Raw genomic sequence first — 27,635 nt, forward strand, 5'->3', positions numbered from 1 at the left:
ACTTTTCAGTTATAACTAGGTTTAAAGAAGTTGGTCGCGTTGTGTCGAATTTCTTTTGTTATTTAGTTTGTGTTTACATGTGTTTTGAAATCACTACGAGCGTGTTGCAAACGGAACTGCTGACAAGAATAAAAAGAAAATGTAGAAAAAAACAATAAAAGATAACCGAAAGAAAATCAACCAAAAAAGTTGTATGGTAACGATTTTGTTTGTATGAAACTCGTGGTCAGAGATGAACAAATTGTTCTGGGTACCGGTACCAAATTTGCCGAACCGAAAGATCTCACTTAAGTATCAATTCGGTACCGACTTTAGGCGTTCCTGGTACCGGTTCACTACCGTTTTTTACATTCATATAACGGTACCGTAACCGGTATTTTCGGTATCAGTACCGATTCTGTATCGGTTGGCACCGAGCTCATCCTTACCCCTGAAACTAAAAACAGAAAAAATTAAAAGTTGAAGAAAATCAACAAAGATACCGTTCTTCGTACGGTAACCATGATCAGGGATGACCAAATGGTACCGGGTAGCAGCATTGAATTTCCCGAACCAAAAGATTTCCAATATCAATTCGGCACCAACTTTTGGCGTTTTCTGTATTAGTGCCGATTTTTAGCTTTATATACTGATACCGAACAGGACCGTCCTGGTATTTTCAATACCAGTACTGGTTCGATACCGGTTGACACCACACTTATCCCAACCTCTGATATTAAAAAAAGATTAAAGTTAAAAAGTAAAGAAAATAACTATTAAAATATTAAAATAATAAAAGTATTAAAAATCTATATATTATTAGAATATTAAAATTACTATTCATTTCAATTCAAATAGTAATATATAGTAATAATATATAGTAATAATAATATTAATATATAGTAATAGGTAGAGGATCCTGTAAAAAGTGTTCAAAGTGTGAGAATTGTGAGAAGTGTATTATAACACTATATATAATGTTATATAACACCATATAAACACCGTATAACAATATGTAACACCATATAATACCATATAACACTATTTAACACTATATATCATTATATAACAAATATAACACTATAGTTTGTCTGATAGCATGTCTATGATAGATGTATAGTGTTATATTTGTTATATAATGTTTATATAGTGTTACATAGTGTTATATGGTATTATATGGTGTTACATATTATTATACGGTGTTTATATGGTGTTATATAGTATTATATATAGTGTTATAATACATTTCTCACACTTCTCACACTTTAGGCCCTTTTTACATTATCATTACCCTATAGTAATAATAATAATAATAATAATAATAATAATAATAATAATAATAATAATAATAATAATAATAATAATATTTGGTTATTTACCATTTACATACAGAAATTACTTAAATTTTCAGTAGTTAGTAACGAATTTTAGCGCCATAAGTCAAACGTTGATTTTTTATATTAGAAATATATATATATGTTTTATAGACCATCATGGTAGAAACATGACACTTTTCTAAAACATTTTTCTAGCAAAAAGTTGAGTAAAAAACCCGACCCATTTTCAGTTTCAGCCGGTTTTGACACAAAAGTTGGAATTAAGAACCATATTGCAGACTATCGTTGTACGTCGATATTTCCAGTTTTTAGGTTCATATTAATTATGCACACCCATAGATGTATTAATTTAATCAATTCACTTATGAATTGGTGGTGGATACGGATTGGTTATCCAAACGGGTCAAATGTGATGGGTTGGATGTTGCCCAAAGTCTATTTTCAATGCATACCTTTTAATGTGAACTATTCAAAGATTTAGATTACTATTTACCTCCTATAAATTTACAACATTTTTATGCATAAAGGTATTGTAGTTTATGCATAGCGTGGTTTTAAAAAAAAATGATATTACACTTTTAGTTCCAAAGTTAATTAATTTTTTACTTTTAACTCAAAAGTTTTCATCTTTTCCAATTTAACCTTACAATTTTTTTTTATTTTCAAATTTGATCCCCTGTACTTTTCATATTTCGCAAAATTTTCGATTTACTTTTTATTCTAAATTTTGCGAGTTAACATGACACAACGTTCGTGTGTGTTTCAATGTTTTTTACGTTTTGTTTTACGCTTCGTTCTATATTTTGCAAGTTAACATGGTGTAACGTGCGTATTTGGTTCAACGTTTGTGTATCATCTATTTTTTCCCCGTTTGACAGAACGATTGCAACGCGCAGGTCCTTAATCGACTTAGTTATTATTTTCTATGTTTTATGTTTCGGTCTAATTTCTCCGCATTAACACACAGTGGCGGTGGTGTGGCACTCAGGGGCGCAGGATTCAAGGGGCGGGGAGGGGCGCCCGACCCCCCGAACTTTTCGGTCAGTAGTGTTATATATGTACGTTTCGTATAGGATTTTGAAGGTATATACGTTTTCGACCTCCCGGTTTTAATTTTTTTTATTTATAGCCCAAATAAAATATTTAATTAGCCCAAATATTATAGCTCAAATCATTATATTTGGTAGAATACTAGAATGTATATTATATAACCCAAATCAAATCATTATATAGCCCAACTTAAAAGCCCACCCTATAAAAAAAACCCCAAATTCGTTTACTTTGGGACATCGACCAGAAGAACCGAAGCCACAAGCCAGAACTGCAGAGGGGGGGGGGACGCAGGTTCCAGAACTGTTCGGCTTCAGCTTCTTGCTCGAGAACAGAAGCCAAAATGCTGCTCGTTTTTGTGGTCTTGTACTTTTGTTCGACTTCATCAATCTTCATAAGGTTAAAGGTATGTGTTTTTTATCTTTAGGTTTAATTTAGGGCTGCAATTTATGTGATTTAGATAGAAATTAGAGTTTGAAATTTAGGGTGATTTGTTAACTTGTTGAATCTTTCTATAACTATGTCTAATTTTATTTGTTTAATCTTATTGTGATTTGATTTAGATAGAAAGTAGAGTTTGAAATTTAGGGTGATTTGTTAACTTGTTTTGTTATTAGATTATGTTATGGGGAAGAATAAAATAATAACTTCTTTTTTAATGTTTGAGAACGTTTTTTATTTGATATTAATGTTTGACCCGACCCGAATCGAATCACCAACGTCCGACCCGAACATACACCTCGAAACTACGCGATAGAAAAAAATTTTTAGGTCCGTTACCTTTCGACCCCCGAACTTTTTTTTCAAGCTTCGCCACTGGTGGCACTGATGTTATTTGTCACGGTTTTACGCCCCTATTGCAACGCGAGGGAACTGGTAGAGGGCTTAATACCAGTTCTAATCATATTGGTTTTTAGTCGCATAAAATGGATTAGATTTTTATTAATATTTTAAAAATGAACATAAAAAGTGTTTGCAGACTTGTTAAATTTACCTAAAATCATGTACAACTTTAGACATTTATTATGTGTTGAAAGAAACCTATTACTATAGGAAAAGATAGATGCAGAATGATGCATAAATATCCCTCAAAGCTAGAGAGGATAATCTAGATGCGTTGTATAAGTTATAACAAAACACCATGTTAACTTGTTAAGTAATGTGATGCACAGATCGAGATGAGATACAAGCATCACTATCCCCTAAAGAATATATTTTCTCTTGCTAATTAATAATTATATTTATAAATTTTAACCTTCCACTAAAATCCCAATAAAGTATATTACACTTCGCATTTGTCATAAATATGAAGCTTGCTAATTAGTTCAGCAAGTGGAAAAGGGTGTTAGATTATATATGAGAAAATAACTACCTTGTGAAAAGCTGGTTACAAATTGGTAATCAAGCATAAGATTGATAAAGAGAGGAAGAAGTAATCTCAATTCATTGATGTCCTCTTTTATTCCCCATCATCGTTTAAGTCACAACATTAACAAACTGACGATTGAACAAGTACTAGTTTACCCCCAAACAATTATTACCGTAACATATCAATGGGTTTGGTGTGGCACATACACACACACAAAAAAAGCGTTATTAAGGACCTTAGATTGTTTACGGTTTGGGATGATGAGCATTTGCCATTCTTAGATCAATGCCATTGTGGAGAAGCAACCCTCTACTCACAAAAACCTTGTTTCTCTCATACACAACACAATGGACCCTGGGAACCCATGGAGTCTAAATATGTAGTCCAAATATGTTATGGAAATAATAGTGTGGGGGTCAACGGTCAACCGGTACTTGTTAAGTTCATCTTCTATCTTAAGTTCTTAAGTATTTTCACATGAATACCATCCTGGTGCACGTCTATTTTAATTAATAAATAAGTTAAGAGTTTGTTAGTTAGCGGGACTAAGTCAGTTATTAGTCAACGTTTAGCTATATCTTCTATCTTAAGTTCTTAAGTTATTAGTCAGGAGGCGGCGGGTGTGGGTCCCGAGAGGAGTGAAGGGTTGGGGAATGCATTTAGTTATGATGCTTTCATGGATTGTGGGAGTGAGTCCACTTCCCAACCGGTTGGTAAAAAGGGGTTTTTTGTCTTTAATTCTAGGAAGAAGTCAAAGAGGCAGAGGAGAGGTGGTTCAAAATCCCAGGGGACTTGTGAGAGCCCAATTTTCAACTTGGATTCTAGCGAAAAGACCAGGCCCACTAAAAGAAAAAGAAATAAAGCCCATATAGAAGAGGACAGTGACCCATTCTCCCTGGAAAAAATTCTGGACCCAGAGAAAGGGAAGTATGTTAGGGGGAGTGGAGATGGCGGTGCAAACAACGGGTCTTTGGGGGAAAACTCGGCATCTGGTGGGTGTAGATCACTCGATTTGAACCAGGGGTTGGACGTTGATCGTATCTCATCTTCTAACTTACCGAGGAGGGGGGAGGAGGGTGAGGAAGGTGAAGGAGCAGATGCCGTGGATGTGGAAGTTGGCGAAACCGTTCGAATTGGGGTTCGTCTAGGCATGGATTTGGGAAACAAAGAGGAGATCATCAAGAAAGTTATTCAAGGAAAAGGTTTTAATGACTTTCAATCATGAATTTCTTGTCTCTGAATGTTAGAGGGTTGGGGGGTGGGGAAAAGGCGTCTTGGATTAAAAGGATAAAAGCTAAATCGGGTATTTCGTTTGCGGCGTTTCAAGAAACCAAGTGTGCATCGATTGATAATTTGGGGATTGCGAGTCTGTGGGGTGGGAGAGATTTCGGTTTTGATTGGGTCGGTTCCTCTGGTCTATCGGGGGGTCTGCTTAGTGTGTGGGATAAAAGGCTGTTTGAGATGAATGATTCGGTTAAAGATAGGAATTTCTTACTGGTTAAAGGGAAGTTGAAAGGGAGTGGTCAATTGTTGAACATTGTTAATGTCTATGCGCCTCAAGATCTCCAGTCCAAAATTGTTTTGTGGCAACGTTTGTTGGCTGAGTCAAGTGGGCAGCCGGGGTGTTGGATTTTTCTTGGCGATTTTAATGCTGTTAGGTGTCCGGAGGAAAGGCTAAATACCCGGTTTAATCCGGCTTGTGCCAGGGAGTTCAATGGTTTCATTTTCAGTGCCGGGTTGATGGAGTATGAAATGAAAGATAGAAAATTTACTAGGTGGGCCAGCGGAGGGAGGAAAATGAGTAAGATTGATAGGGTTCTGGTCTGTCAGGAGTTTTTTGGGTTGTGGCCGGAGGCTTGTTGTAGAGTGTTGCCAAAAGAATGGTCGGATCATTGCCCTCTAGTGCTTGTTACAAAGGAGATTAATTTCGGCCCAAAACCTTTCAGGGTATTCAATTCTTGGCTGTCCAGACCAGGATACGATGACATGGTTAGAGAAGCAGCGGCTAAGTTTCTTTGGGAAGGGCCAGCAGATATTCGATTATTGAAAAAATTCGAATTTATTAGGAATCATGTGAAGGAGTGGAGAGACGAGATGTTGAAGAAAGAAGGAGAGGCAGAAGCTAAAACGAGGTCGGAATTAGAAAGCTTGGAGGTGCTAATGGAAAGTAGAGATTTGGAGGAGGAAGAGGAATGGATTTTGGAGGAAAATGAGAGATTGATTAAGGAGGTGGAGGAGAATAAAATTAAGGATCTGAAGCAGCGGTCTCGGGTTTTTTGGGCTAAAGAGGGGGATGAAAATTCTAAATTCTTTCACACGATGATCAATTGTAGAAAAGCTTGCAATAGAATACCGGGGTTAAAGATCAACGGGTCTTGGTGTTCAAAGCCGAGTATTATAAAGAAACACGTCTTCCAATTTTTTCGGGATAAGTTTAAGGAGGATTTGGTGGTTCGGCCTCATGTTATGTGTGAGAACATTAAAAAGATTAGTCAGGAGGAAGCGGAGAGTTTGGTTGTCGGTTTCAACTTAGAGGAGATAAAGACGGCAGTGGGGGAATGCGGGGGGGATCGTGCTCCGGGTCCTGATGGTCTGAACTTCAAATTTATCAAACACTTCTGGGACCTTTTTGAAGCTGATTTCGTGGAGGTGTTGAATGAGTTTTATGTTAGGAGGGAGATTAGTAGAGGTTGTGCCTCGTCTTTTATCACGCTTATCCCGAAGGTTAAAGATGTGTCCAACCTCAATGAGTTTCGGCCGATAAGTTTGGTTGGGGCGATTAATAAAGTTATATCTAAAGTTTTGGCTAACCGGCTAAAGAAGGTTCTCCCGTCTGTGATTTCAGAGAGCCAATCGGCGTTCCTTAAAGGTAAGTTTATTCTCGATGGGCCGCTTGTTATAAGTGAAACAGTTAATTGGGTCAGGAAGTGCAAAAAGAAGGCGTTCTTACTGAAGCTGGATTTTGAGAAGGCCTACGATAATGTTAACTGGGGTTTTGTTAGGATGGCTCTGCTTCAAATGGGATTTCCGCCTTTATGGTGTGATTGGGTTAATGGGATCCTTGTTTCGGCTAGGTCGGCGGTTTTAGTTAACGGGTCTCCCACCTTTGACTTTCAGTGTGGTAAAGGCATGAGGCAAGGGGATCCTCTGTCCCCGTTTCTTTTTCTGGTGGTTATGGAGATTCTTTCGTGTTGCATTGAGAAGGCGGTTTCGATTGGGGAGATGGCTGGAATTAAGCTTCCTAATAACGGTCCCGTGCTTTCTCACCTCCTGTATGCGGATGACGCACTTATTGTCGGTGAGTGGGAGGAGGGGTCCATTCGTAACGCCATTAGGATTTTGAGAGGTTTTCATATCTGTTCTGGTCTTAGAATTAACTTGGCTAAGTCTAACATTTATGGGATCGGGACATCGGAGGAGGAGCTTGACTGGATGGCTTCCCGGGTGGGTTGTAGAAAGGATTTGTTGCCGTTTAAGTACCTCGGGTTAACTGTGGGAGCGAATATGAATCGGATTGCTAATTGGAGTCCGGTGTTAGATATCTTTGAGACTAGGCTTTCACTTTGGAAGGCTTCGGTCTTATCTATTGGAGGGAGAATCACGCTGATTAGATCGGTTTTGGAATGCTTGCCCAATTATTTTTTCTCATTGTTCAAAGCCCCGGTGGGGGTGGTTAATCAGCTCGAGTCCATTATTAGGAGGTTCCTTTGGGGCGGAAGTAGTTCTGAAAGGAAGTTGAGTTGGGTTTCATGGGATAGAGTAGCGTCCCCTATTGATATGGGGGGTCTTGGGATCCGCAAACTCGGGCAAACCAATATGTCTCTTCTTTTGAAATGGGCATGGAGGTTCAAGTCGGAAAAAAACAGTTTGTGGGTTAAGTCGGTATCGGCGATTCATGATCACAGCAAGAATTGGGGTTTTTTACCGGTTAAAAAATCGTTGGGTGGTGTGTGGGGGAATATCGTTAAAGTGGTGAATCTGCCTATGCGTGATAATGGCCGTTTTTGGCATTTCATGGAAGGGGTGCTCGGTAACGGGAGAGACTTTGTCTTCTGGTTGGATCCCTGGGTGTCGAAGGATCCTCTTAGGATTCGTTTTCCGAATTTGTTTCGGCTTGAGGTTGATAAGAAATGTTTGGTGAGGGATCGAGTTGTGCTCCCTTTTTCCAATCCAGGGGCTTCGTGGAACTGGCGAACTCCGCCTGCCAGTGACATTGAGATGGCCGAGTGGTCTGCCCTGTGTTGTCTGCTCAGGGATATAAACTTATCGGAACGCTCGGATAGGTGGCGGTGGGTTGGAGACGGGTCCGGAGAGTTCAGTGTGTATTCCGTGAAACGGTTATTGGAGCCGGATTCGGTGGGTGGGAGATTCACTTGGGATTGGTGTAGGTGGGTGCCTTTAAAGTGTAATGTTTTTGCGTGGAGGGCAGAGATGGAGAGGCTTCCGACAAGGGTGGAGCTTGTTAAGCGGAATATTATGGTTACCGATGTTTTTTGCCCGATGTGTAAGTCGAGCGAGGAGACTGCCTCCCATCTTTTTACGGCTTGCTGCTTTGCTATGGAGGTTTGGGAAAAAGTGTGCAGGTGGAGCAGGACTCCTTTCCCGGTGGCCTTTTCGTTTAGGGACTTGCTTGAAGTTCACCGGCATAGTGGCCTGGTGGGGAAGCTCCAGTTAAGGTTCCAGGGGATTGTGGTGATTACTTGTTGGCTCATTTGGAAAGCGAGGAATGATGTGGTTTTCAACGATGTTAGTCCGAAGGCAGAGGAGGTTTTCAGGTCTCTCAAGTCCGTCGGGTATTTGTGGTTTAAAAATAGATCGAATTGTATAGAGATAGATTGGGAAAAGTGGTGTAAATTCTTATAAGGTTTTGGTTGGGTCGCCCGCTGTTTTTTTAGTCGGGCTGGCCGTTTTTTAATGAAGTTTTCGTTTAAAAAAAAAAAACTATAGCTATGTACCTCATGTGGTAGATTCAATGATAACTACTTCTTATCTAACTTTAACCGATCTATTGACTAAAACAGAAGCCTACAATCACATAATCATAAATCAGAATGCACATTTTTTTCATGTATGTATTCTACTACAATCACATGATTGGATGCTTATGAGAACACACAATCATAACAACTCATTGAGTTCAACACAGTATAAGAAAATTAGGGCTTAAATTTCACAATTAACTGAGTTTGTCACCGTGTTAGTTTTTTTTCAGTGCTCGTATTGATCACAACCCTATATCAAAACTATCGAGTCAGGCTATGTAATAAAGGAAATATTATAATAAAAGTATAATAACATTGCGAAAAAAAAAACATGATAAAAATACAAAATCATTTGAAGCATATACATAAAAAATACATTATATAGTTGTTCCATACGGGTTTTTATGTTCTGAAATCAATCTATAACATCTTTAGGCGCAACTTTCACAACAAAAAAAAATAAACCCCTCTTTATTGATATAACAAATGCAACATCGTTTATGTAATCATAACCTATTCGATTACGCAAATCATATTCACATGCTTCATTGAAAAAAAAACATCTTTATGTTAATTTCAATAAACGATAGACCAATTGATATCCAACATCTTTCTTTGTTTCCACCATCTTTTTTGCAAGTTTTTATATACAATTAATGTTTAAAAAGAACATTTAATCTCCTCTCATATTTGCAATGTAGATGCCGAACTCATGCCTATAACCATCTCTTATCGATACATCTTGACCAACCTTAGTATCGTTGGAATATCAAATGCACTAAAAATGTCATTCAAGCTTAAAGTTCTCTTACACGTAAGTCATTCGGTGGTTACCTCGTTAATGGTGTTTCAATTAAGGGTATTATTTTAACTTGGTAATCTTGAGGTATTTCAATGAATATAACCATTGCCATATGAATGTAAACCTCAAATCACGAATAACATAATTTGATCAATAATAAACCAGAATACATCCTAAAATCTAATAGAAACCTAGTTGCGATTCCATAACCGTATAATATATTGCTCATACATCACCAATTCTTTACGTAACAACTCATATAATTTAATAACCGTCTATGACATCACACGAATTTTGTTAAGGAACAATATCGAGCTAGAACAAGTGCAGCCATGTTTTAATACACATTGTAAGACATATCAATGAGTAGAATTTGCAGGTATGTATAAAAAATGTTGGTTAAAGGGGAAACGGGTCAAATCATGTGAAGTCACCTCAAGGTTAATCTTTAAGACCTTGTGTAATGGGGCGCGACGTCACGGCAAATCCGAGCATGGCGCCCCCATAGCGCCACCAACACCACTACGGCGGGCGCTATGAGGTGGATTTTTCTGTCTCCCGTGACCATCTTCGCGGCGTCATCCTCTGCACAATCTTTCCCCCCACTCACACACATATCTATCCTATCTAGTAAATAAAGAACTTGGGTTGTCATGTGGCACCCTTGACAATCCAAAGTTTTGGAGGGAAAGCTTTCTACAATTTAGGATTTTATACTAAAAATTAATATAAGTAACTAACTAATATGGTTGTTCCGAAATATATGTTGCATATTAGATATCTTATCTTATATTAATTTTATATCAAAAAATAAATATAACTAACTAATTATATAACAAAACTAACTATTATGTTGTTCTGCAATGTATGATGCACTATATTAGATGTTTTATAGTGATTTATATTTAAGACGTTAATTTTGAAGAAACGGGGTATTCGATGATTAGTGATATGTGTGGTAAGAAAATTGACTAAATCAAAAATCGTTAATTAATTACAAATTTTGTAGCTGCATTATTATGAGTTAAGTTCACGTACAAACAGTCTTATCGTACGAAACGTACGAAAGACATGCAAAAGCAAAAAAAAAAAAAAAAAAAACGCGGTAGCATTTTCGTAATTATTTGCTCGTAGGGTAATTATCAAAATTACTCTACAAAACTTTTGGTAATTTTCAATTTGTGTTTGTTATTTGTTATTGATATGACTTTTGGTAATTATGAATTTATATTTGTTATTTATACGAATAGTTTTGAATTGTATTAGTTATTGGTATGATCATTAGGTTTTATTACATGTTTTCCAAACTTGTAACCCACTCTTCTATTTCTACTACATTTTTAGTTTATGATCCTTGCCACATATTTAAAAAAAATTAAAATAATGCCGAGTATTAAACATTTATGTTACAACTTTATGAATTTTATCATTTTTATAGATAAACCCATGTAATACACGGGTTACTAACCTAGTATATACATACATATGTATGTATAATTGAAGGGGTTATATAACCCCCCTTACCACTACACCCTCTTGTAATATAAAGCCCCATAAAGCCTCTCTCTTACGCATTTCGCCACTTGTCGCATAACGCCCCCAAAGGGGCTTTATGACTACACATGGCCTAATGCATACAATCTTCTGAATATTCATTACTTAAAGATTTAGATCATTAGTGTAATCATAACTAACACATCAGTTTATAAAATTAAAATTAAAAACATAATAAAAAAGTAAATTGGATTATTACTATAATCATAATCCAGTTTCACTTCTGAACAATTATTTGACTTGGCTGCCATACAAAATTAAACATTCTAATGCCATAACATGTTGCTAAGATATAGTTAAGATCAAAGATTCTGTTGCCATTGTTTCTCATACCTTTTTGTTCCTTTTCAAAGGCTTGATTAGAAGCTCTAATCCTCTGCTTCAGAGCTTTTGACTTCTTTAGGAGATGCAAAACTCCTGCTAAGCTGAGATCTTGTCCAGGGATCCAACGGTGGTCGTTGAGCTGGTTGTGGGGCCGGGGGTTTTGACTGTCTAAGCTCGTTTTCCCTGTCTATGAACCTGTTACCAAAAAACACATTTCACAGTAAGTTTCTTTTTTCTTGAAAAATAAGCATCAGGAATTATTATGAATCAAGAAATTTGAGAAAAAGAAAAGGCTCGTCAGGACAACAAGGCTTTTATATAGATTTTTGAGTAAAGTACATGGATGGTCCCTGTGGTTAACCAAAACTTTTGGATTTAGTCCCTAGTTTTTTTAAAGTACACGGATGGTCCCTGTGGTTTGTACTTTGTAACGTATTTAGTCCCTAACTTTTGCCAAAAGTAAACGGATGGTCCCTGTGATTTGCACTTTGTAACGAATTTAGTCCCCAACGTCTAGGGCTGTAAACGAACCGAACGTTTAGCGAACAGTTCGTGAACTGTTCGGCGGGAAGTTCGTTTATGTTCGTTCGATTAGCTTAACAAACGAACACGAACAAATAATTCCGTTCGCTTAGCTTAGCGAACGAACACGAACACGGGTCTCGTTCGTTCGACTGCGTTCGTGAACGTTCGGTTAGGTACTTAGGTTCGTTCATGTTCGTTCGTTTATGTTAGTTCGTGTTTGTTTGATTATATTAAAAATATAATAAATAATAAACCTTTTATCTAAACATGTTGAAAACTTGAAACCCTAATTTTTTTTCTAAGTTAGCTAAAATTTGGACATTCTAAGACATTTTTTTGGGATAATTATGTCTAAGTTAGCTAAACTTGATTCAATTTTGGTGGTGTATTAGATTTCTTGTGTTTTGATCTAACTACATACATCCAATGTTTAAGGATAACAATGTTTTTATTTTTTATCTTCAAGTTAAATGCTTGTTTGCGTTCGTTTGTGTTCCAGACCAGTGTTCACGAACTGTTCGTGAACAACTGAATTTTCTTAACGAACGAACACGAACATAAACTTATGTTCGGTATGCGTTCATGAACTGTTCACGAACAAGTTAATTTCCTTAACGAACGAACACGAACATGGTCTTGTTCGTGTTCGTTCGGTTCGTTTACAGCCCTAACGTCTAGTGACTAAATGCGTTAAAAAGTGCACACCACATGGACCATCCATGTACTTTTGGCAAAAGTTGGGGACTAAATGCGTTACAAAATGCAAACTACAGGGACCATCCATGTACTTTAAAAACAACTGGGGACAGAATCCAAAATTTTGGATAACCACAGGGACCATCCGTGTACTTTACTCTAGATTTTTTAATCAATTACACAGTTTGGACCCCACTTTTTTATCAAACCGTAATGATTTTGGTCATTATTACTAATAATTGTTTCAAGTCAAAGTGAATGAAGAACATACTCTATATATGCCATTGGTGCGGCATCACCAACTCTTATTCGGGTTCGAAGCACTCTTGTATATCCTCCGGCCCTATCTCTGCAACAAGGATATATTGTTTAAACTTTAACCAAAGTTAACATTGAGTGAAGAACTTAACTAAAGAACAGGTGTAAAGTTCACTTGTAACGATAGGCCAGCTCTGTAAATAGTTTGTGAATAACATCATCTCCTCTCACAAAGGCAGCAGCACGCCTGGCAGCACAAAGCGTACCCTGTAAAATTTTCCCATCAAAGAAAGCATTGAAATTGGAAACATAATGAAGAGAATTTGAATGATATAACAGGTCCAATTACACATACCTCCTTCCCAAGTTGCACCATGTTATCAGCTAGTCGACGGACTTCTTTTGCCTATGACAATTACATGTAAAGAAGATGAAACAATTAATCAATGTTGATTTATAAATTTATAAATAAGGCTAGATTTTAAATTTCACAAACATGAGACGTTAAAGAACACCTATATATCTATTCCCCTAGAAAGAAATACGTATGAACATGCTTCACAGATCCAGTTTGATCATATTATGAGTAAAACTAACCATGGGTGTACAAAACGTGGATGTTTAAGCGTAACAAACAAGGTTTAAAAGAACGGAAACGAGTTTCAAGGCGTTTTCCCTTCGCCTCACGAGGTTAATCATGCATCATGTGGTGGCGTTGATAGCCGAAAGACAAAAGGGTACATGCACTAATCGGCCTTTGTCCCGATTGTTGAGTGTTATGTGCCTTATGTCCAAGACTTGATGCAAAACTACTATCGAGCCGTAGGTTTCACCGGAAGCAGCCTCTCTATTCCTATGGGGTAGAGGTAAGTCTGTCTACATCTAACCCTCCTGAGACCCTACCTTAGCTTTGCTGTTGGTGGGATTTAGTGAGAATGATGATGATGATAAAATGTGCAACTACACTATGAACAATCAAATATACAATTCTAAACCAGTTCACCTTCGCGACAGTAGTTTCTATACGTTCGTGCTTGACCAGCTGCGAGACCATAGTCCTGCAAAAGCAGATTACATTTAGCGTTGTCTTCCTAATTACAACATATGCAACACAAATTGACTATCAACAACCTGAGCATGGACATTCGATGTCCAGTAGGACGATTAAGCTTCCTGAACTTCGTCATGACAATTCACAACAATAACCGAGGCTAAACACCTGCAATGTTAACACCGCAAATCATCGATGAGTTTTTCAATCATTGCACTCAGTGAGCCTCAAAACTGTAGTATAAGACTCTTACACCGAGAATATATATTATCTAGGGTTTATTGTTATTGTTATTACCACATAATTTACAATTTGATTAGGTTTCCTTTGCAATTATCTTCATTGTACTCAAGACAACTGTAATTATATAACAATAAACTCTAGCTAACATATTCTCTCTGTTGCTTCGGTTATTAACAATAATAATGAAACTTCACATCATTAGGTTAAATACAGATATGATCTATATCTAAATCGAAGCCCTAACAAAAAGTGAACCAAAAGTGATGTTCATACGTGTGTGTGTGTGCGTGCGTGCGTGTGTTAGAGGAGAGTGAGTACGGCAGGATAACTAACCAGTTGGGCCGGAGGAGCTGGTGGAGGCGACGGCGGAGTGACGGAGAGGATGATCTTATTTTGTTACTAGAGAAAGGGTGTTTTAAGAACCAGTCCCTTAAGGTTTAAACTAGTGACACAATATACCCTCTTTGTCTAAGCTCACGGAAACCTAGTTATGTGTTTACTCGTGTATAAGTCCACAACTTCATAACCTACTGACATCTTGGGGGTGAGAAGACTTTAGGACCAATAGATCGTGGGTTTGATTCCCACACAAGGTGGGTTTTCCCATATTTATTGGGTTTCCTCCTGAATTAGTGTAGTATAGGCATTATGTTTAGTGGAGATGGATATAATCGGGTGGTTCCGCTAATGCACAATGATATTCGAGTGGTCCGTCAGTGATCCAAATTTGCCGTTAAAAAAATAAGTCATTCGAAAAGAAACTCGTTTTAGGCTTTTAGTTTTTCTTGTTAGACCAAGCGTAGTGGGCGATATTTTTTCAAAATTTGCCACCAAACACGCCCCCACCCCTCCGGGCATTATTGGGAGTTATTGTTCAAAAAAGCCCTCCAAGTGTTTTTTAAATCACGCTTTGTGCAAAAGTGAAGGACCAATCACATTTAATATTCCTTTTTCTTGGCCAATAGTTCTTTTTGTTGGGTTTTTTATTTTTATTTAATTCTCTACACCCTTTTAACATAATGCCCACATCCCCACTACACCCATTTTAGAAAAAACGTCCAATAATGTCCCTTGCTGACTGTACTGCCACATGGCGAAAAACCTCTAAGGGTGGGGGCATTATTCACACTATTATTCACACTTACCACTACGTATGGTATTAGCTCAGTCAAATAATTTTAACTTCAACTAGTGTTTGTAAGTCGTTAAAAAAAAACTCATTTGAGCTTTTCTTGTTAGCTTGGTCGAGTAATTTTAACTTTAAGTGAGTTGCTAGAATTAGCTTAATGTGGAAAAATCTCCCCCTTTGGATTGAAGACGAAAGTTTATGGGTTTAGGTAGCTTATATAACGTTTCATGAACCAATGCAATGTAGATATTCTAAAAGAGGTATGACTACTTTGTACTACTTTGCTTTTTGAAACCAAACATAGCAACAATGTCTCATGACTCGTTAGGACGCATCTTGGAAGGAAGACGTCGAGATGATTACAGGAAGATCTTATATGGGTTACATAGTAATCAGCAGATTTGTGTCTGCAGCGGATATATAAACATAGAGATTAATACTATACATTGATAACCTCTATATATCTAGTTCTAGTCTAATACTATTTGTTGAACCTTAAAACACATAAAAGTGTCACACTCATAATGTCTTGTGAACATACAAACAAGACTTGAGCAATGGCCTTGAATAGCTTCCCCCTTTGCAACCAAAGGTTTGTAAATACATGTGTAACATACGACACTCACGGTCAAATAATACTTGCTCGAAGTCTTTAACACATCATCGAGAGAAAATCATGGCCATTGTTGACTAACGAGAATTAGAGAACAAACTGCAGAATTGCTCGCCAAGAGGACATAGATAACGAAAGCTTACGCCTTACCAATTTGGCCTGATCCTTTCTGGATTGTAACTGCATACGTTTAAATACTGGAGGATTTGCGAGCATCATGTATGATAGAACTATGAAGTGATGCAACTGCTGGGTGTCAAAAGTCTTTTATCATGCATAAAAATTGCCATCCAAACAGCAAAAATAAAACAATTTCGGGGCGCCTAAAGCGTTTTATCATGCACAAATTTGCATTCAAACAGCAAAGGAACATCTAACTGTAAAACCAATGGTGATGACATGAGGTGAAGTATGCACAAAAGAAGCATATGCTCTATTCGTGTACTAAAGGACCTTCAATGCTGCAAAAGCAATTATTGCGATGACAGAACTGACTATTATAATAATTTCTAGTTTTTGGGTGCAAAATTGATCAAACTGCTACAAGAAAACCGATTATTGAGGTTAACTAAAATTACCTAAATATCCCAGCTTTAATCAACTTATTACCATAGCCACAAGAAAAATCATAACTAAGGATACATGTAAATTGATATGACTTGCAATGTTTCCATGCCGTGGCTCTATGATCACCACGATTTTATTAAGCGCAAATTTGTCATCAAAACGGCAAAAAAAACGACTGATTGTAAACAAAAGGGCAAATGAAATGAGTAAAACATGCACAATAGAGGCATATGCTATAAGCCTAGAATACATACCGAGAGTGTTTAAGTCGTAATAATCTGAATCTTAGATCTTGTACAACTGTAATAACAAGCAGACAAGATACTGATGCAAGGAAGTCAATCATCTAACTATCCGCAACTTTAGTCAATCGGCCATGATTTTTACACTCACAATGCCTCTGATAAGGAACATTCAAAAACCACCGCAAAACAAAGAATCTTGAGCAAGATTTGAAACACAATCTTAAATTAACCTATCAATGCCATAACTCATCCTTTAAACATTTATTGGCTAAATTGCAACAATTATAGGCATTCTTCTTTAATATAAACAACAGCAAAGTAGAGAGATTTTGACTACCAATCGACATACCATTAACATCTTGAAATAACTATTTTCAAAGTGATTTACCCTAATTTTATAACTCTTATCAGCTCCAAAACAAAACAAAAAGATCCTAGTTACGGCCCGTGGACGCAGGCCAGTTTAGACCAAACCACGTTAAATCCCCGTGTTCTTTAGTTTTCGTATTGTGACTGCGTGTGAATACTAAATACCTAACATCTAGCTACTACTTCTACATACCATAAAAGCTTCATGCCTTCATCATTCTAAGTCATAAAGTGAGATAATTTACGCGCAAAACAAACCCATTTTATCACAAAAGCTACAACCAATTATATGCAAAAAAAAGCCTTCCATAATTCATTTTTCAATAATTAATTCGCCATATTGCAGCAGTTATATCAATCTTCATTACGCTAACATCGGCAAAGTTATAGACAGTGACGGATCTTGCCCGTTGAACGTGCCAGGGCCGAAAGACACGGGCAATAAAAAAAGCCCGGGCCAAACATAGTATATATAAAAAATTTCGATCGAAATACGGAAAATTAGCACTACGGCCGAAAAACTTGCCTGGGCCGTGGCCCTGCCACAGCCTATAAAGAACCGCCCCTGGTTATAGATAATCTGAAAACCAACTACATCACCATAAATCCGCATCATTTAACACATCTTGAACTACAAAATCTATTTATTAACTCATTTTCCACAGAACTTCAAAAGTTACAACTATTCTTCTCTAAAACAACATCCGCAAAGTCAAAGCTTATCTAACCACTAATCTATATACCACAAAACCGCACCATACGAAGTCAAAAAGCAACAAAACAAAACTAAACAACTACACTATCAAAATAGAAGAAAAACAAAAAAAAAAGGCTAGAACCAGTTTCAGAGTTCAGACCTTCTCGTTCATTACGAAAACCCTTTACCGAGCTTCTGAATCGAACAAAACATCTTCCGCCTCGACCCAACCGCACTTATCCCCATATCTTTAAGATCTTCCAACGTCAACAACGGCAAAACCTCATCGTCCACCTCATGCACCTCAAATACCGGCGCATACCTCCCTAACCCCAACTGATTCAACCACACCCGAACACCATCCCTTTCCAAACCATTATTATCCCACGGTCCATCGAATTCAACCCGAGCTTCTTTCCCTCTATTCCCACCACCATAATCCTCATTTCCCATCTCAAAATTCAAACTTTCATCATCATCATCAAATTCATCCACACCCACATCTTCAAACTTCTCCCCCCAATTTGTTCTAACCCGTTTCGAACCCGAAAACCCCCTTTTCGATTTCGAATAATCCCTAACCTTCCAACTCCCAATCACCCCACCATTATCATTCCTCTTCTTATCACTATTAACATTATTAATATTATTATTATTATTGTTATTATTCACATTAACATTATAATTCTCATCATTATTATCTTCACCAAGATCTTGATACTCACCTGTTAGGTTAACTAGTGGTCTTGTTTTCGAAGATTTGGAATCTTTGGCGCCAAATTTCCATTGGTGCTGCTTTGTTGTTCTTCGAATATTATTATGATTATTATCGTATGTGTGTTGATCTCCAATGTCGCCGAGTCGAACGCTGGGTCTACGGTGTCGTTTTGAAGCAACGGTGTCCGGTGGAGGGCCGACGGTGCCGCCGTTGGGTTGGTTGTCTGCCGGTGGTGGTGGTTGTTGTTCGGACATTTGTGTGGGATGTGAGGGTTTGTGTATGTATGTATAGGTTATTAGTGCATCTATATGTAGAAACAAGTTTGTGGCATGGGTTGGTTTCGATACAAACCATATATATCCTATAAACCGTAAGAACAGATTTTAACATTTAAAAAAAAGTTAAATTATCACATTGTATAACAATACATACATAAAAGTAGCACTTTTGAATTATATTAGCACATGAAAATTATTCAAGATAATTGATTTTAGCACATATCTGAAATGATATCAACACTTTTCTTTATTAACACATTGAAAACAAAAGGTAGATTCAAATAAAAAATTAATTGCTTGTTAGCATAACTATATGGAATTCAAGATAATTGATATTATTTAGGTTATCATTTTACCATTTCTCTATAATTAGTTGGATGTCACATGACACTTTTTAATGGTTCTTACAGTTTATATACAAAATGTGGTTTGTATTTGATCTACTCCGGGATATAGATGGTGTGTATTTTGTAGGAAGTGTATTTTTCTAAAGGTGAACTTTTATGAAAAAACACCACACTATATTATTGTTTAGGATTTCTTCTCAAAAATAACTTATTAGCTTATATAAGCACTGTCCTTCCGTCTGCAGCGCAGTGGTTGTGACATCCGGGTGAAGGCTGGCTCGGCTCGGGATTCAACCTGGGTTCGAGTCCAACGAGGGGCGAGAGTTTACCCATTCCACGGGGTTCCCGCGCATCAGGGGTGTGTTACGCTTTCTAGCGGTGGTCGAGTAGTCGGCCTTTGGATAAAGCTCCGAAAGGGTGGGTTTATACGTGGAAAGCAGTTAGCCGTTCAAAAAAAAAAACTTATATAAGTACTAGACCGCGGGTTGCGGCAGATACGTTTAAATAACTAAAAGTAATTGTCAAGTAGCTATAAAAACCTTGATTGGTAAGTTGTTGAACGTCTCATATCAAGGGATTACTGCGTCCCCTCTTATGTGATGGAACAATATGAAGCAAATATAACATTTATGGGTGACAAGAACAGAGAGTGAGAAAAAAAATAGAATTACATACACGATAGGAATAATACCCCAAAATATGCAGTTCATTATAATGGGACAATTTAGGTCCACCGTCCACGATCATCCTCAGTTGGCAATTCTCACCATATTTATTAAATGGGACACAGATTTAGAGGAAGCAATTCAGGGACTCTTTGGGTGTAAAAAAAAAAAGCGTTTCCAACATATTTATTAAAAGTTTAGGATTAACATGTAATTAGTCTAATCTTGTTGTAATCATCACGTCTACAATTTGGGTTGGGTCGTTTCTTTTGAAGCATCGCGTCTGCACAATGTGTGTGGACGATGCCAATGTTACACACTTTGTATTCCATAATACAATCAATCAAGATATCATTTACATTCAAAGCTTTGATGCTAATTGTTAGGCCTAGAGGATCTTCAAAGCTTGAAGATCTAATAACAAACGGTTAACAATAGAGATTGACACATATTAACAAGAATATCATTGACAAACAATTTGATCGATCATCACAATTGTTTTGATCGACGTGTAGTAGTAGTATATATACAAAGTAAGAGTTAACAACAAATCAAAGTGACGATTGAACGAAACATCACAACCCTAACCTACACAACCTTTTAAACACATTAACCTTATCACATATATAGTTAGGGGTGAGAAAATTAACTCATATAACCAATAACCGAACCTTAACTGAACAAATAATAGTCGATAACCAACATAACTGATGGTTATGGTTATGAAGCTTTGGTTAACCGACCAATCGGTTATGGTTACGGTTATGAAGCTTTGGTTAAACGATATAACCATACCAAACCGAACTTGTAGGTACATTATTTCAAAGGCGCTTCCTCCGTCTACATATATTCGCCGGACAAGATGTCCAGCGATTACAGCAGAGAATGTAATCGGGCCATCACGAGCGTCATCCGGGTCAATTGTCGGGAAATACGTAGGCTGGTGCATCCAAGCTGCCATGTGTTGGTTTAACCGCTTTACTCCCCTCGGTTTGGTGGATCGGATCATATTGATTCCGGCTTCGGTGTTTGGGTTATTAGTTGCGGCTGCTGACTTTTTGCCATCTTTTACCACTTTTACGAGATGGGAAAGCTTACCAGACCGGACAACATTTTCAATCTCCTGTTTCAGTGCCCAACATTCATCGGTTGTATGACCCTTGTCCCTATGGTATTCACAGTACTTTTTGGAGTGCTTGTCAGACGTAGGGCGCTGCTTTGGTGGCACGGGGAACCGTGTAGTTTCCGTGCTAAGGATCTCGCTCGGTGACTTCGACAGCTCGGAGAAGGTGTTGAAACGTACATGACCCGTTCGGAAGTTGTTCCAGTCGGACTTCTGGTACGGGCTGCGATTTCGGTTACAATTATTGTTTCTGTCCTTTGGTGGGGAAGCGTTTCGTCTCCATGACGTAGTTCGAGCCTTTACGTTTTTTGTTGCCGATTCGTTCAGCTGACCGCAGACACTCTTTCCTCACACTCTTTCCTCGGACAAAAGCTCGGGCTCGTTCCATGAGCACCTCCATGGTTTTTGGCAAATCTTCGTGGAGTTTTTCCACGAGCTGGTTGTTTCGTACCCCGTGGCAAAATCTAGAAACGCGGAGTTGGTCGACTGCTCCACTGATCTGCATACTCTCTCGATTGAATCGATCGATGAAATCTTCCACCGATTCACCATCGCGACGCTTTATGTGGTGGACTTCGGTGACGTCTTTCGAATAACGTCTTTGCTGGGAAAAGTTTTGTAAGAAGACTCATCGAAAATCTTCGAAGCGATTGATCGATCCCTCCGGCAATCCGTTGAACCATACTCGCGCCAGACCGGTGAGTGTCTGAGCAAACATGTGACATCATGCCGACATGGGCCATTGCTCGACTTTGGCTGCCCCTGCGAAGGCGAACATATGGTCGTCCGGGTCAGACGTTCCATCATAAAATTTTAACGTCGGTGGCATTTTCAGCTTCGTCGGGAGTGGGGCATTAGCAATTCTCAATGTAAATTTTGACTGAGAAGTCATTGACGTTGGTTGATACAGCATGATTAGTTCCTGATCTTGAGGGTTTAAACCCAGAGATCCCTGGCGAAACAGGTCATGTAAACCGTCATTTATTTGAGCATTTGTAAAAGTAAATCCTTGTGAGACACATGCTGTTATAGGAGTGGAGATTACGGAACTTACCATTGATCCGAAGGAGAAAACTCCCATGGAGATGGGATTGGCCCCTGGGTAGGCACTGCTAAATAAGTTTGTTCGGAGGCTCTGTAACATCTCCTCACATTGCTACTGCTGTTGTTGGAGCTGTCGTAACAGATCCGCGTTGCATAGCAAAAATGCGTTATCAAAATCTGGCAATGGTGTGGAAGCAGGAGCAGTAACAGAGGCTGTAACTAAGGAACTTACAGGCAGGAGTACTGTTACTGATCCTGGCGAAACAACAGAACTGATAGGGACTGTGGAGATAGCTGTTACAGATGCGGCTTTACTCGCTAAGATATCCTCATAAGATGGGAAAGAGGATTCCATAGTTTCAAGGGAAAATGATTGAAGAGTTAACTTCTGTTAATTCGAAGGGATGACGCCACTGAAGACTTACTTATCAGTTGGTACGAGCTGGACAGGGTTGAGCTTCCGAAGATCCTTGCTAAGACCTGAAAGATCACAAGAAGAGAGCACATCGTTAGCTTCGTCACAGGGAGGGGGCCTCTCTGTGACCAAGCCCGAGCGTGAGAGTAAGTATTTGGAGAGATGGAGTAGTCAGTGAGATAGAAATGAGAGTTTAGAGAGAGAAAGTAGCCATTACCCTTTGTGGGAAGCCTAAGTGGGGTATTTATACCTTTTGGGTGTGCTGATGTGGCAAGTTAGTTATGGTCGAACCAGTCACTGTCAGGCAGTTAGGGTTGTGGGCCCCGAGTTAGTTAGGGAAGATCCTCTTGGCCGATCGTTTCGGTATGGTCCGTCCGATGTGTCCTGGCCCTCGTGACTTATGGTCCGACTTAAGGCTGGCAGGTGATCGGTCCGGTGATAGACGGTGCTCGGTCCGATCCGGCACATATCCTCATCAGATATCATCACTCATGATCTTGCCTCAAATTTCAAGATTCAAACCACAAGTCAACACAATTCATGTGTCGACTAGGAGAACAAATACAAACAAAGAAAATATACCAAGTAAAATCTCACACATGGCAGAGTTTTTTTTTAACGGACGAGAACAAACTTTACCTTTTATTACAGAAGTATAGAGGTTGCTTCCAATAATACTTCAGGTTCTAATTACTTTGTTATTTATTATAAAAAAGGATTTTTTAACGTGTCCATTTTAGAAAAAAAAAAAATAGAGCATCTCATATTTTATTGTAACCACAAGAATAAAATACCGGAATACAAAAGAAACCCCTAAAATTTAACAATTGAAGCAAAGTTAAAGCTACATTAAGTGGCTACATTATTCTTGTTATCATCATGTTGTAATGACTTTCTATCTGAAGAAACTTCATGAGTCACCACACTGGAACCACAAGACGATGAAGATGATTCGGATGGTGATGATGATGGTTCATATTTGACATTAGTCCCATCATTACTTATCATAAAACCATGATGCAGAAGCTCTTTCTGTGGAGTTAAACCACTTGATATAGTCTTCCCATCTGCAACTCCTACTTTTCTACTTCTTTTGTTCAAGAAAATGTGACATAGAACCCAATTTCCCATTTGAATCCAACATCTCTGCTTAAACAAACCACGAAAACACAAAGATTACAGTTAGAACTACGAGGTCGAACTACCAGAATTTTTTTAGTACAAGTGAATCTACGGAAAGTTCATCCCTGTCGCCACTATTACGGATCAAATTAAAGAAGACACGTTCCTGTGGTTAACCAATAGATCCAAGATTAAGACGACGAGTTGGGAGAAGTGGAGATCGTTTGATATATTGGATATGTTGTAAGCAGTTTTGTTTGTTTTCGTTTTTTTTTCTTGTGTTCGGTCTGGATTGTTTGTTTCTCAGCTGCTTGCTGGCTCTTTATATTCATATATAAAGTGAGTTTGCCGTTCAAAAAAAAAAAAGTATAAGTGAATCTACACATGTATAGGTAAACGTTTAAAAATTTAAAACAAGAAAAAGAAAATATGGACGTATTAATTTAGTGGGATTTTATTACACGTTTGTATACAAGAAGTAAAAAAAAAAAAAAAAAAAAAAAAACTAATAACATATGAACCACTAATTAAAAACTTAGGCGTATTAGGTATTTACTTTTTTTCTCGTAATAATTTAATATTCTGTAATAATTTAAAAAAAAATATATAATCCACTAATAAAAAAAATTAAGGAATTAAAATATTTTATTTTGTTCTCGCAACATACAATTTAATGTTCATTTAATGAACTTTACCCTTAGGCCATGCGGAAGGGACACTATAAATCGCCATAAAGCGCCTAACATCGTCCTCCTCGGCGTTATTGGGGGTTATGGGTTGGGCATGATGGTGATGACAGGGTTATTGTTTTGGTTTCTCTTACACATATATACATACATACATACATACATACATACATACATACATACATACATACATACATACATACATACATACATACATACATACATACATACATACATACATACATACATTACATACATACATACATACATACATACATACATACATACATACATACATACATACATACATACATACATACATACATACATACATACATACATACATACATACATATATCTGTAATTAGGGGGTTATCCACTACACACATAATTGAAGGGAGGGGGAGGGGGGAATGTTTAAGTGAAGGGGGTTATGGGGGTTTATGACTACGGATGGTCTTATATAACTTAACAAGTACCAACATGAGTAGCCCATTTCGTAGAGTCACTTGCCTCTTAAAAGAGAGGTTCCATATTCAAACATGGGGGCAAAGGAAGTATTTAAGGATTATTGATGTAAAGTATAATAAGAGTAACATTTGTCATCCAAATATATATAACTCCTACGAGTTGCCAAGACATAGAGAACTTGGCATTAAGAAATGTTTTTTCACAAAAAAAAAAAAAATTACTTAAAATCCTAAAAAAAATAAAAAAAAAATGTTTTTTCTTCATTTACAGCACCCATAAATGCTGTAAAAAGCTGATGTCATTAGTTTTTTTACAGTAGCTATAAGGGGGCCGAAAAACAGCACTTCAAATTTTTTTTACGGCCGTCTTTGTAACCTTTTACTCTAGGGGTGTGAAAAAAATAGGGCAAAACTCGCACAAGAAGGCTGAGTTCTCTAAGTTCTTACAACTCGTAGGAGTCTTCTCTTGATCCGGACTCTCTCTCTCTCTCTATATATATATATATATATATATATATAATAAAAGTTAACAAGTATGACATACGTAATACGTTACCTTATCACTGGAGCTGGTTTTTGGCGAGTAAGTTGAATGAACAAGACGGTATTCATGCATAATCCAATAAGTCCTTGTGGTTGATTCCCCATGCATAGCCTTGCCTTTGTAGAAAACAAGTGTTTTCTTCATCCCCGTTATGATCTCTTTTTTTCTCGAGTTATTGCAACACCTTGTGATCTGTTTGTCCAGACCGGTTGCTTTCCAATATCCGTCATTGCTTGCTCGATTTGATCTGTGCCCATTGCCATACTTGGCTTCGTTCCTGCTGAAGAAGTACCTATCTTGCTCCCAATCCCCTATTTGATCATTATATTTATAATTAAAAGGTGCATAATTAGTATGTAAACAAAAACCTGAACTCCTGACATATATAGCTAGTTGACATATTTGTCAAACTTTTTCACTAAATATTCATGATAAAATTTGGTCAAAAGATGTAGTCAAACTTTATATTAGTGTTGTAAACCAGCCGTGCCTAGCGAGGGTGGTCTCTCGCTCGGCTCGTTTACAACCCAAGCCAAATATCTCAAGAAGCTGAAATGTTAAGCTCGAGTTCGTCAAAAGCTAGAGCCAGCTCGGGGCTTTACACGTACTAATATATATGAAAACAAAAAAATAATAATAATTCTAACATACATAATAGTACAATATATATATATATATATTAAACTTTTGTTACAATTTTGGGTTAAAATTTTTATATATTAGCTTTTTGGGACATATATGACTGAAAACCCATCATGTTTATATGCATGAAAATACTTTAAAGTACTTACAATTCTTCTTTACTTTTAAAAGAAAAATGGTATCAATAAAATTACTAACCAGGCAAGTCCCAAGGATTAAATTTACAAATGTTGGCTATTTCAGGGACGATCGAAGCCGGAAGAGGGCACGAGAAGACTTTGCGAATCAGATACTGAAACACAATCTCTTGATCGGTCGGTTGAAACCTGAACCCTGGTGGCAATCTAGTGGCTCCATCTCTAACAAAATTGAGCTTTGATACCTCCATGTTAACCTTTTCTCCATGCTTATTTTGATGAGTTGACATCTAAATAAATCCTAAAAGAGAGTCTGAAAAGAAGAATAAGAAGAGAAGTATTGGTTAAGTCTTAACTTGAAGTGGTGCATGTGCTTGGTCTTTATATACTAATTGTTCTCTGTAGAATCAAACTAAAAGGTTTTTCTTTTTATCATTTTGGAACATATACCACATTGTACTTGTCCCTTAAGTTTTGCAAGCATAGTATGCACAAAATAAACTTTTTTCTTATAGACTTTAGAGAACAATGTTTTATATTATCTTTTAAGATATATATTTCATTTGAAATATCAAGTATAATGAAAGTAAAAGTAAAAGTGGAAGTGTTTCTTTACTTTTAACTTGACTTTGTGATTATGGTTTCTTTAAAAGCATGTTTTGAGTAGCTAGGTTGAGTCATATGCATTTAAATATGTCTCACAAATGCAATTGCCTTTATCCTATATAATACCCAATTAATTTCCTGGCTTTTGGATCCTTTCTATCTTGATTTTTTCTTCATTTGCAATGTAAAACAAGCTTTATACTATGTAAAACAGAAAAAAAAAAAAAAAAACGAAGAAAATGGGCATCAGACGACTCGTTTCTAGCTCGATTTGATAAGATTTACGATCCCAGATATCATCATAACTTATCCTAATAAAGTTTTACTAATTATCCTTTCTGAGATTGTGTTAAAGAGATTTTTTCTTTGTATTTGACTTGAATATGCTTGCTTTTTAATGGAAATATAACTTTCCAACTAATGTAATATGACATAAAAGGGGCATCAATCCAACAAAGACTTCTTACCAATTATATCACTTTTAATTTGAAAAAATAGAGCCCAAAATCTTTTCTAAAGGCATTATGGATTTTGGTTTGTATTTTTAAAATTAAAAGAAAGAAAAGTATGAAAGAATTTGAAAGGAAAAAGGCAAAGGTAGAAACCCTTATGGGAAAAGCATTGAAGGATTAGCAAGTAATGGAAACATAAGCAGCAAGAGGGAATTGATCTTGTCCATTAGGTTTTTGAGCATAGGTGCTTTCCTTACTTGAGAAGTTGTAGCTTTTCTTGTTTTTTTCTTTTAAATATCTTTAATTAAGATTTCCTCATCGCGCGTTACGGCAAGCAACCCGTGTACGAACTAAACAGTAAAGAGCAGTTTTTTAAGCAATTATATCATTCATATATATATATATATATATATTAAAAACCAATTTATTCTAATTAACCGTTTAAAACAACAATTTCAGATAATATAAAAAAATATAAAATGCAAAAATTTAGGTATTATTTACTTCAAAATTAAAATAAATACTTATATTATTTTAATTGTAGAACAATTATTATTATTTTCCAAAAAAAAAAAAGCGAGTGCGAGTTTACGGGT

General features: G+C 37.1%; 3 protein-coding genes across 5 annotated transcripts; all 3 read right to left on the reverse strand.

Moving 5' to 3' along the window:
- Positions 1-11,245: 11,245 nt before the first annotated feature.
- Positions 11,246-14,656, reverse strand: LOC110873810 (50S ribosomal protein L17). The gene is made up of 7 exons (XM_022122824.2): positions 14,504-14,656; positions 14,008-14,095; positions 13,880-13,934; positions 13,232-13,282; positions 13,052-13,143; positions 12,890-12,967; positions 11,246-11,592 (listed from the first exon to the last, which is right to left on the reverse strand). Exons 2-7 carry the CDS (start codon positions 14,061-14,063, stop codon positions 11,442-11,444), a joined length of 483 nt encoding a protein of 160 aa, XP_021978516.1. The 5' UTR covers positions 14,064-14,095; positions 14,504-14,656; the 3' UTR covers positions 11,246-11,441.
- Positions 14,657-15,600: 944 nt separating this feature from the next.
- LOC110873813 (putative mediator of RNA polymerase II transcription subunit 26) lies at positions 15,601-18,821 on the reverse strand. 3 transcript variants are annotated; one of them, XM_022122826.2, is made up of 2 exons: positions 17,951-18,821; positions 15,601-16,289 (listed from the first exon to the last, which is right to left on the reverse strand). In XM_022122826.2, exon 1 carries the CDS (start codon positions 18,760-18,762, stop codon positions 17,962-17,964), a length of 801 nt encoding a protein of 266 aa, XP_021978518.1. In that variant the 5' UTR covers positions 18,763-18,821; the 3' UTR covers positions 15,601-16,289; positions 17,951-17,961. The 3 variants fall into 3 exon arrangements, with proteins under 3 accessions (XP_021978518.1, XP_021978519.1, XP_035831686.1); XM_022122827.2 differs by lacking the exon at positions 15,601-16,289 and adding an exon at positions 16,291-16,373; XM_035975793.1 differs by lacking the exon at positions 15,601-16,289 and adding an exon at positions 16,395-16,879.
- Positions 18,822-23,123: 4,302 nt separating this feature from the next.
- LOC110873811 (NAC domain-containing protein 83) lies at positions 23,124-26,332 on the reverse strand. Its single transcript, XM_022122825.2, has 3 exons — positions 26,043-26,332; positions 25,215-25,513; positions 23,124-23,526 (listed from the first exon to the last, which is right to left on the reverse strand). Exons 1-3 carry the CDS (start codon positions 26,269-26,271, stop codon positions 23,230-23,232), a joined length of 825 nt encoding a protein of 274 aa, XP_021978517.1. The 5' UTR covers positions 26,272-26,332; the 3' UTR covers positions 23,124-23,229.
- Positions 26,333-27,635: the final 1,303 nt, after the last annotated feature.

This window comes from Helianthus annuus, chromosome 8 (assembly GCF_002127325.2).
Source record: "Helianthus annuus cultivar XRQ/B chromosome 8, HanXRQr2.0-SUNRISE, whole genome shotgun sequence".
Lineage (NCBI taxonomy): Eukaryota > Viridiplantae > Streptophyta > Magnoliopsida > Asterales > Asteraceae > Helianthus > Helianthus annuus.